The 11,421-nt window shown below is 46.8% G+C and overlaps 1 protein-coding gene across 1 annotated transcript; it reads left to right on the top strand.

The window, feature by feature from the left end:
* Positions 1-2,825: 2,825 nt before the first annotated feature.
* On the top strand, positions 2,826-4,415 carry LOC109758086 (protein FAR1-RELATED SEQUENCE 5-like). Its single transcript, XM_020316934.2, has one exon. It carries the CDS (start codon positions 2,826-2,828, stop codon positions 4,413-4,415), a length of 1,590 nt encoding a protein of 529 aa, XP_020172523.2.
* Positions 4,416-11,421: the final 7,006 nt, after the last annotated feature.

The following is an 11,421-nucleotide window of genomic DNA, read 5'->3' as shown; positions in this document are numbered from 1 at the left end:
GAGAGAAGCTAGGGTTGTGTCTGTTTGCGCCGACACAAGTCGCCAAGCCCGGCCAAAATATATGGGTCCCGATAACTGCCACATGTGTGGTGTGTCAGGTGGTTGCGCCGCACGCCTCGTGTGGCATGGATAGCAACCCGCCCGCACGACCGCGTTCGGGCACGCAAAGCCACAGCCCGCACGTCCGGTGTGTGGCAAACCCGCCAACACGTCCGGGCCAGACGACGACGCTGCCCGCACGACCCAGCCGTCCTGGCCTCCTTTCGATCCTCAGTCCCGACTGCCGCCATCGTCTCCCACCTCTCAATCCCCTACCTCCATCACCGGCCTTCTCTGGTTTCCATGGCAACCAGAGCAGATCCATAGGGCCTTCCCACCGCTAACCACACCCCCACCCCCCCCCCCCCCCGCCCCCACTCCAACCCCGCCCTCCAAAGACAACCAGCTAAAAGAAGGTGAGTCAACGATCTCCTACTGCTTCTCATCCTTCTTCTGGGCAGAAAATTGCAAAATTACCAACGAAGGTGGCGACTGGATCGACGCTATCAGGGCAAAACACTACATGGTTTTGTGTGTCTTCGCATTTGCCAAGCAGCATACACCAGATCTGCCATGTACTACGCTAGAGTTAAGCTTAAGTTCTCAGTTCGCTTGGTGCAAGTAGTTGGTGATGAATGGATGCGTAGGAATCCCTAAAAAAGGGAGAGAAAATGAGATATTTGGAATAAAGGGGGGGTAGGAAAATTAGTTGCCACTTGTGTCTAACGTGAGTTGCCACCTATCGTTGTCGTTAACTGCCACCATGTTAACCTGTTGCTTGCCATCCTATTGTGGTGGTTGTTGCCATCGAATTGAAAGGATAGCTGGCACGCAGATTTTAGAAAAGAGAGTGGATGTGCATGTCCTACTTGCCATGATGTGTTGGTTGCCTACGCATGAAAATGTGATAAGACTGCCATGTTATCTTGTACGTGCAAGCAGTAGAAGAATACATTTTTGCGGATTTGTTGATGCATTCTTGTTCATGCAGTGATTGAGAACACATTGGCAGAAACAAAATGCGGAAAGAATGAATCACGAAGATGGCGCTGATCCTTGGGTTTCTCAAAGGCCAGAAACGCCCCCTTGGGATGCAGCAGAGTACAGTCAACTCATTTCTGCAGGGCCGTTGCTGCCACTACTAGAGCAGTACGCAGGCATCGGTATGATGCATGATAACAAAGAAAAGAACATTTGCCATGTTCGCGATGATGAAGATGACATTCTACTTATGTCCTACACTGTCATTTTCGCAGGTTCTTATGACCAAAACACACTCAGGGGGGCACCACGGCAAGTTCAGTCACTGGGCGCTAACACTGACAAATGTACGGGCAGCCAACTTCAACTAGCTAATGTGGCAAATCAAGGTAACGCATACGAAAAATGAAAACATACTGGTGTGGACATGAAAAATAAACTTGCAAAGGATGGCAAAAGACTCACGAGTTATGTCGGGAAAAATGCAGAACCTTCATGCGGCACGTGGCATCAGGCGGCACCCATGTACCTGCCATCGACGTCATACACAGGTGAGTCGATAAAAAGTGAGGTTGCAGACGGTGAATTAGCAGAAGGAGCATAGTTGACAAAATGCAGTTGCCATGACTGAACAACTGCAGTTGCCATCCCTGGACAGCTGCAGTTGCCATCCCTGGACAGCTGCAGTTGCCATGCCTGGACAGCTGCAGTTGCCATGCCAGGACAGCTGCAGTTGCCATGCCAGGACAAACTGCAGTTGCCATGCCAGGACAGCTGCAGTTGCCATGCCAGGACAGCTGTAGTTGCCATGCCAGGACAAACTGTAGTTGCCATGCCAGGACAAACTGCAGTTGACATGTATGATCAAAAATGTGATTGCAATGTACAAACAACTGTGGATGGCAAAGTGTGAACAAATCTGTGTGGCATGGTTGGACCACTGCATGTTCCATGTTGAAGAAACTACAGTTGCCATGCATTGACCAACTACTACCATGATTACAGGTTATTACGGTGGTGCTACCTCGGCAAACGTCTCATGGCAAGCTTCACAGATTGCAGACAGAGCACGTCAATTTGGTGTGACAGACCACACAAGATGGGCACATGCGGCACAACAAGGTAAGGGAATTTGAACCACAAAAACAGCACTGCATTTGTTTTTGTGGGAATAGCATGTGAGGAAAAGAAGATTTGTAGCAGTGATGGTGGAAAAAATCAAACAGAAAACGCTAACAAGTGGTCGTGTGCAATGACTCATATATTGTCTTCGGGATTTGCCAATTTCTAAAAGCATGTGTGCAGCACTAATGGTTGATCGCATTTGCCTAGTGAGCTCAAGCCTAGAATACAAAGTTTTGATGCTAGAATATACTGGTTGCCATGTATTGGCAACAGTGTTTGCCATGTATGTAGGACTGCAGCTGCCATTGATATAGAATCCAAGTTTTGGTACTGAAAGGAGCTGGTTGCCATGCATTGGCAATAGTAGTTTCCATGTTTGTTGGACTGTAGCTGCCATGACTGGAGAACTACAGTTGCCATGCATGTCCACATGCAGACTCACGGCTTGCTGTTTGAATGATGTCATGCCAAATCACTTGCAGTTTATGTACTCTGTTACGATAAACATGTCATTCAAGCAAAAACTTACGATCGTACCTGTTTTTTTTATTACAAGGCCTTCAACTACAATCAACAGCGGCGTGGGGACATCTACTGCGGGGAGCTCTGAGTGCACGGAAGACGCGTTCCACCAGCCAGCCAACGATCATGCTGCAAACAATGCTGAGTCAGAGTCGGAAATGGCAATCATTCCAGCAATGCCGACAAGCACACCTTTGAACACAAGCACTGGCAACACTCAAGTAGATGAAAGTGCCGCCGATACTGAAGTGAATGATGAAACTGATGACGAAGCACAAGGGGATGAAGATGGTGGGCAATCAGAGATCGTGGTACCTCAGCCACCTTACGTTGGGCAGAGATTTGGATCGTTCGCAGAGGCAAAGGAATTCTACCAGACATATGCAAAGTTCCATGGATTTGCGGTCAACACCGAATACCATAGGAAAATTAAGAAAACTAACGAGTACAGCAGAGGTGAGATGAGGTTCCACAAGGCACGAAGGAACAACAAGGGGAAAGGTGTTGCGCCTGTCGTTCCGGAACGAAAGAGAGGTATCATTCTCAAGACGGAATGCCCTGTCCGGTGTAAGCTAAACGTAGATGGAGCACAATGGGTGGTCACTGAATATTTTGACGAGCACAACCACAAACTCATAAAGAAGTTCGACCTGGTAAAATTTTTGACCGCCCATAGAGGATTCACCCCCCTCGAGAAGAAATTCATAAATCTGCTACATGATTGTTACGTCGGTCCATCAAGAATGGTCCAGATACTATCACTCGTCCACAGCAAAAAAGGGACTTTGAGTAGCATGCCCTACATACCAGCTGACGTCACAAACCTAAAGGCAAAGTACCGTAGAGAGAGCAAGTTGGCTGACATAGAGGCCACAATGGCCTACTTCGATGAGAAAGCAAAGGAAGATCCAGATTTCTTCTACGGGATAAGATTGGACGATGAGGACCGAGTCAGGAACATGTGTTGGGTGGATGGTGCTGCAAGAAGAGCCTATAAACATTTCCGAGATTGCATTTCATTCGACGCGACATATCTCACTAATATGTACAAGATGCCGTGCGCTCCATTCATAGGAATAAATAACCACAATGAGTCGTTGCAGTTCGGATGCGGGCTCGTTCGGAACAAAGACACGGATGGGTACGTTTGGATGTTCAAGTCCTTCTTGGAGTGCATGGGTGGACTTGCTCCGATGAACATAATAACAGACCAGGATTTGAGCATGCGTGCAGGCGTAGAGGAGGTCTTTCCGTTGGCAGTGCACAGGCACTGCAGGTGGCACATTATAAAGAAGGCTGAGGAGACACTAGGACCGTTCTTTGCTGACCGTCCAGACCTGCACAAGGCATTCGAGCTGTGCGTGGGCCATAGCTTGACGGTGGAGGAGTTTGAAAGGAGCTGGATGGCTATGATTGAAACATATCAAGTCCAAGACCACGAGACACTTGCTAGCTTGTGGGAGAAGCGAATGTACTGGGTGCCGGCCTACTTCATGCAGTGCCTCTTCCCGTTTCTGCAGACTACACAGCGCAGTGAGGGGTTCAATGCTGTTTTGAAGCGGTACGTGAGCCCTGGCAACTCATTACTACAGTTTGCCAAGCAGTACACCGCTTTGCAACAAAAAATACTGGGATCCGAGCTACAGCAAGAAGCAAACACCGCGCTCAAGCTGCCAAAAAATCTAACGTATTTACCAATGGAGAGGCAGATGAGCAAGATATACACCAACATGATTTTTAACAAGTAAGTCAGTTGTGTTACAATATTATTTCCGCAAATCATGAAGGTACCAGGTGCCATGTAGAATGCAATGCAGTTGAAATGCTTATTTGAAAATGATGATTGTGTTGAAAAGTAGCCATTAGGTATAGAGTAAACATGATATGTAGTTGCCGTGCTTAATGAACTACAATTTGCCATGCTTAATGAGCTGCAGTTTACCACGTTTACTCAACTGCAGTTGCCATGTTTGATGAACTGCAGTTGCCATGTTTGATGAACCGCAGTTGCCATGTTTGATGAACTGCAGTTGCCATGTTTAATGAAATGTAAATTCCAATGGCCATGATGGTATGGAATGCAAATGCCAAATTGAAGTTGTTATGTAGTTGCCATGTTTAAATGAAATGCAGTTGCCATGTTTAATGAACTACAGTTGCCATGTTTACTCAACTGCAGTTGCCATGTTTAATTAACTGTAGTTGCCATGTTTGAACGAATTGTAATTCCCTTGGCCACAACAAACAAAAGGGTGCTACAAAAAACTTCACACAAGAGTTTAACAAAAACCACACAAAACTTGCAGATTCCAGGAAGAAATAAAGCGTGCCAACAAGTACACGGCTTTCTAGGTGGACGAACATACGTTCAAGGTGTGTTCTATCATGGGCATGTCGGATTCAGAACCTGAAGAACCAGACAAGGGAAGGAAATACTTTGTGAAGGCATCGATAAGCGAAGGCGAATACTACTGCCAATGCTGCAAATTCGAGCGGGACGGGATTGTGTGCTGTCACATTCTAAAAGTAATGGACTTGAACGCGGTGACACGAATGCCCCGCCATTTCATAAGGCGGTGATGGACTTGGGATGCTGACGACGCATTGGCGCCGCAAACATCAAACGCAGTTTTGGCCGTGCATGACGAGAGACCAGAGTCAACCATGGAAGCCGTGAGGCACGTTGTGTTGACAAAGAACTATGCTGAACTAATTGATGAAGCGTGCAAGAGTGATGAGACAGCAAAGGTCGCAGAAAAACACAGGAAGGCCCTCAAAAGAGAGCTTGATGAGATCAAGAAGAGGAAACCTGAGGAAGCCTTACACAGGTTCCCCCGCACAGCAAGTGTGACTTCGCCCACAGGGCCATCATCTGAAAACTCGGAGGTAGGATCTGGAACAGCCAGCACACAAACACAGGTTAGGAACCCGCCCCGTTCCATCACAAAAGGGCGTCCAAAAGAGATAAGATACAAATCGGGATTGGAGATTCAAGCAAAACATAAGAAACCAAAGAAAGGGACGGACAATCCGTAAACAACGTTGGAGCACTTTGACTTGGTTCCATGGTGATATTTTTTTTGTAATCTAGATGTTCTAAATTTTGTAAAAGCTGGAGAATGACTCTTCAGGTGCATCAGAATCTGAAGTAAAAATGCCATGAAGGAATAGCTGCAGTTGCCACGTGTATGGCACTGAATTTGCCATGTTACTTTGAACTGAATCTGCCATGCAATTTCTACTGAATCTGCCATGCCATTTCTACTCAATTTGCTATATTATTTTTACTGAATTTGCCATCTTATTTTTTACTGAATCTGCCATGTTAGTTGTACTAAACATGCCATGTTAGTTGTACTGAATCTTCACCGCGTATATTTCCACGTTCAGTCAGCGCATTTTAGTCACACATATTGTATTCTCGTGCAAACTATGTGAAACAAGCTGAAACGGTCTCGTGCAGCAACCGCACAGGTTACTGCTCTATGATCAAACTACCATGCTAGCCGGTACAGTTAGCAGTGCAAAAAAACCGAAAAAGCCAAACAAGAAAGAACGATAACTTTCACTAACCATGACTGATCTACTACATTTGCCATGTTTTCAGACATCAAGGACGCATTCAAAACACCATGCTGGTACTACCAACCCACAAGCACATAATAATACTGAAAAACACATGAACGTATCTGCTGCCAAACCTAAGTAGGTTCACATCCACACATATATTACAAACGATTCAAATGTCACTCACACGCCACCACTGTCTACTAGGGTACGGGGAGATGCAGTCGTAGCATATTACACGGACATAGTTTTGAAAAAAAGACAAGGTAATACCTTACATTCCTCGGCAACAGAATGTAAGGTAGGCGTTCGGTCAGGAGCACCACGTGATCACTTGTACTTCTTGGTGGCTTTCTTCACAGCTTCCTCTATGAACTCACGTGCGTTGGACCGCGTGTTGAAATCTTCGTTCATCAACTAGTTCCATGTGTAAATTTTGCGGAGCTCGACGACCATTCCAGCTGTGATGACAGGAACCCGTCGACCTTCCCACTTTGCAAGGTATTCCAACATGTGGAAGCCGCAGTCGTGCCTAAACAAGAAAAAGAGTCAGGTTAACTCACAAGAACATATAGAAAAAATCATAAACTTCGATTCAGAGGTGACAAAAAAGAGAGGGCGAGCATTGGTTTGGAGGACACATGAGGAAAAGATGGGAAAATACCGGTTTCCTTGCTTCGTAGTCGCCACGTACTCAATTGGAAAATGTCTGATCTGGACCTTTGAGTTTTCATAGTGATGGTTCCATGTCTCTTTGAGGTTGTTGATGAAGTATTCAGCATGCGAAGTAAGGTCTGCATCAGCTTCTGAACGCATTGAATCAAGCACCTCAAAACATTGGTTCTTCAGGTCAAGGCAGATCGCATAGTGGTGACCACACTTTTTGTGTGGGTCGTGTGGTGCAAGCTCCTGGAACATGGGGAACAAGACCTGCAAACAAAAATGAAGGAAAGAAAAAGAAGCAGAGCTCACATTAAGAACAGAAATGATGAAGTTGGGAAAATGACATGTAAAGATATCACCGGTTACACTAACAGGCACATGAGTGACTACGAAAGCACCAAGGGGCCAAAGAAAAAGTGGACAAACGTATAATGTTTAGTTGTAGTGGGTAATTAAAAGAAGTTGCCGTCCATGTACGAACAAAGTTGCCATGTATTTTAGTTTGAAGTTGCCACATAGGTTGTATTAGGAAAAGCAAATCAGAAGTCATTTTACATGGCAGCTGTTGCCACATGAAACAGCTGTCACAAATCAGGGTGTAGCCCACATCTGAAGCATAGCTACTGGCAAAAAAAATAACATGGGAGGAAAAAAATGTGCAAAAAACGAAAGGAGTACTCACACATTTCTTCATTGTGAGCTTGAAATCACCATGCGCAGCAAAATGCTTCCTCAGGATTTTGTGGTGGAAGTCACCATCCCATATTTTGCACGTCACAGTGTACTGCATGATTGTTTTGTCGGGAGACATATCCATATGCCTGTTGATGAAGTCAATCCCACATGCAACTACATTCTTCGATATTTTACCGAGTGGCCTCACAGACTCGGCAAGATCACCCAGGTCGACGTACGTCGCATCACATTGTATGATCTTGGTTCTGTCCAAACATGAGCTGTATGAAAATGATATAACATGAAAGAATCATGTCTACTAAGTGAAAAAGGAAATAAAACGTAAACGGAGCATATTCTAGAAATATCAAAAAGGATGAAAAGTAAAAAGAGCAAAGCAAATGAGAGGTTTATATGGGTGTGGTCATTACGCTTTCAGCTCCTTCATGTGCTTGCTGTTGGACCTCGCATTTCCAAAGCACTTGACAATATCGTACAGCTGGTTCTGATCCTTTGTGGCCTTGACTTCCGGCTCATAATCATCCACGGGTGGCGCGTGAACTACCCTACGCTGCCTCACAGAACCAGGGGTGGCACTTCTAATGGTATCCTCAGATACGGACTCAGCAGGCGCGTTGGAACTTGATTAGCCCTGACCTCGTGAGGACCTCCTCTGCAATGCTGCCTCCTCAATCCTGCGGTAAGCTTCATCAAGTGACGGCGTAATCTCCTCAGGGGTGGCTGCAAGGATCAAAAAGGTGGGTTAGGATACCTAGAAAACAAAACAAATCTAGTTTGAAAATGAAGGTTGCAGAAATATGAAATGTAGGCACAGAAAGTAGGGAGTTGCCATGTGCAGGCAACTCCAGTTGCGATGTGCAATGCATTGTAGTTGCCATGTGACAACAACTACAGTTGCCATGATCTATCAACTGCAGTTGCCATGTGCTTGCAGAATGGAAAATGCAGCATGGCGATAGAAAAATGTAGGTGACAGCATGCGTTTATCATATAAATCCAGTTGCCATGTCCATCAGATAACATTTGCCATCACAAAAAGTGAGAACCCAAAAAAAATACTAGGGACAAAAGTCATACTAAAAAAGATGTATACACGAATATGATAAACGCATAAGAAATGTACCTTGCACAACCGGCTCTGCGAACTTCACAGCCTTCCTGCCCTCGACCATTGGCTGCGCCATCATTGGGGCCATGCCTGCCGGGAAAGCAAAGGCAACTGGTGAAGGATCTTGCACCGCTGGTTCATCTTGACTGCGATCGATGCCAAGGCTACAACTCGGTGGGGTGAAGGCCATTGGGTGCCTCTCCTGCCTACTGGCCGGACCGCGAACAACTTGCTGGGCAGAATCCAAGGGTGAAAGATCAACAAACATTTCTGCATCGGCCGCTGCAGAATCATCGGGCTTATTCGTAGGGCGGGGCATGCTGTAAGCGGTATCAGTCGCAGCTTTCTTGACAATCTTCTTGTTTGGGCTGTAGGGGACACCGATGTTGACTGTGAGCTTAGAAGTGCGCAGATTTAAGCTGGGGTTATCCACTGCGGGTAAAGACGTAGTCTGCTCCGCACGTTCACCTCCGTCAGTCGTGCCCGGCTTGCCACCTGGGTCGGTTGTACTCCGGTCTTCCGTTCTCTCCATAACATTGCTTCTGGCAGGTGGTGGGAACAGTGTGGACGCAGGCACATAACCAGAGTCATCTCTGCTGCTCCTAGCTACAGCCGGCGCGTTGGGTATGTCTGTAGATTGGTCGCGGGGGCTACGACGCCTAGGTGGAAGACCAGCTCGCGCAACGGTCACCTTGGCAACCTCTGGAGCACCAGAAGCTGGAGCTGTTGTGCCAAGAGTCTCACCTATGGATGGCATATCATTATGAACTGTCGCCTCAGCCCCTTCTTTCATGGACGAAGAAGTGCCACCACCCACACGCTTGGAATCCGTGTCAGATGAGCGGGAATCTTCCTTGCTTAGGTTGATCTCAGGGGCGTCCACTTCAACACTTGCTGATCGGGGGGGCATGGCTCACCGCAGCATCCTTCATTCTAGCAGAGTGGGCAATATTTCAGCAGTCCTGGCAGATACCGACTCGTCACTCCCAGATGTACGGATGCCTGCTGTCGTAGCCTGCACATCTGCAACCGGCGGAGATGCTCGGCCGCTTGCATCAGAGCTAGTGGGAACAGTGGATGCTACAGCAGCAGGTTTGTCCACTGGCGCCTCATGAACGTCTGAGTTGCCACCTGTCGACAGCTTTGAGTGTATGCGTTCGAGTGGGTCTCTGGGGTTCTGCTTCGTCACGCGTGTGGTAGTCTTCTTCACCCTGAAAAAAAACACACGAACATTGTTAGATGAACAAATGATAGTTGCCATGTAGGTGGAATAAGAGTTTCCATGTGGACCAGTTAGCAGTTGCCATGCGTAACAAGCAGCAGTTGCCATGGTAGACATCTTAAAAAATGTAAGAAATGGGTGATGTGCCAGGAATGCCATTTCAAAACTAGGTGTGGATGAGTGCACAAACAGATGGAAAAGCTGGTAGTTGCCATGTAGGTGGAATAAGAGTTGCCATCTTGACTAGTTAGCAGTTGCCATGCAAAAACAAGCAGGAGTTGCCATGTAGTACAAAGAAAATAGAGCATGGGAGAAACAGCAATTGCAAAAAATGTGGGACTCATGGCAGAAGCACATGTGGCAAGCTGAAACAGCTACATTGAAAAGCAAAAATATAGCAATATGGCGATGAAAAGGAACAGGGATAACCTACTTCTTGACTGTCTTCCTCAAATCCGGCAACACGACAGGATCATCGGTGTTGGACGTCGACGTACGAGGAGATGACCTAGTGGAAGGCGTGTCACCAGCAATAGGGGCACCCTTGTTCAATCAAACAGAAACACGGGTGGGCGTTGGTGCTTGTTTCTTCGTAACTGCTCGTCCACCAGCTGTCGCCTCACTGCACATATAAGAAACAGGAAAAAAAAAGGTGCCAAGTGTCAGACACGAAAAATCGTTGCCACGCTTAGCAAAAACAAATTTAAAAAAGGGGTCATTCTGTTCGAAAGGATAGACAAAACAAAACACTAAAATAGAAGTCGAACCTCCTCCTAGCAGCTAAGGGATCGGTCCTAGGTCTCTTGACAGGAGAGCCCTGCCCAACATCCTCTGGATCCCTCCCCCTCTTTGAGGGCGACACCCCCTTGCCTTTCGCAGTTGTATGTTCTTTGACTTTCTCCGGTGAGGGGACATCTGGTGCACCCTTGCCCTTCTTACCACCTGCACGAACTTCAACATGTTCATCATCATCGGTGTCATGATGCACGTTCTCCATGTCATCGTCCTCGTCCTTGTCGAGAGCAGCATCTCCATCTAGTTCATCTTGTGTGTCCGGAAGCTCCTGCGAGCTGTTGTAGTCGTACTGACCACAGCAACCAGTTGGCCGATGTGTCCGTTCTGCAACAAAAGGAGTCAACTGCCTCGTAACCGCGTCGCTGTCAGAGCCATTAAGGGACGTCCAACCCTCAACCAACTTCCCGAGCAAGCTGGTCATTCCGGATGCAAACTGCCCAATTAGATGCTCAATAGGTGCCCTCGCCTGTGCACGAAACAAGAAGCAGCAGTAACCAAACCGTATTAAAGTCACGTGCACAAGATCAAAATAAACCAAACACAACCATAGATATATATATATCCTTGATTACCTCAACAGGACAAGACGGAGTTGAGTGCACGTCCATCCACATTCCAAAGTTTTGAGGCCCACCAAACACGCTGTAGTCTATAGCATGCTTGGCCATCAGCTAGAAAAAACCAAAAAAAACAGCTAGCATGT

This window comes from Aegilops tauschii, chromosome 4, assembly GCF_002575655.3.
Source record: "Aegilops tauschii subsp. strangulata cultivar AL8/78 chromosome 4, Aet v6.0, whole genome shotgun sequence".
Taxonomy (NCBI): Eukaryota; Viridiplantae; Streptophyta; class Magnoliopsida; order Poales; family Poaceae; genus Aegilops; species Aegilops tauschii.
The sequence above is the reverse complement of the archived record's forward strand: the minus strand, read 5'-3'. Positions and strand labels throughout refer to the sequence as shown.

What these genes read in the sequence shown, in the direction of transcription:
- LOC109758086 (XM_020316934.2), top strand. Translation starts at nt 2,826, where the DNA reads ATGGCAATCATTCCAGCAATGCCGACAAGCACACCTTTGAACACAAGC.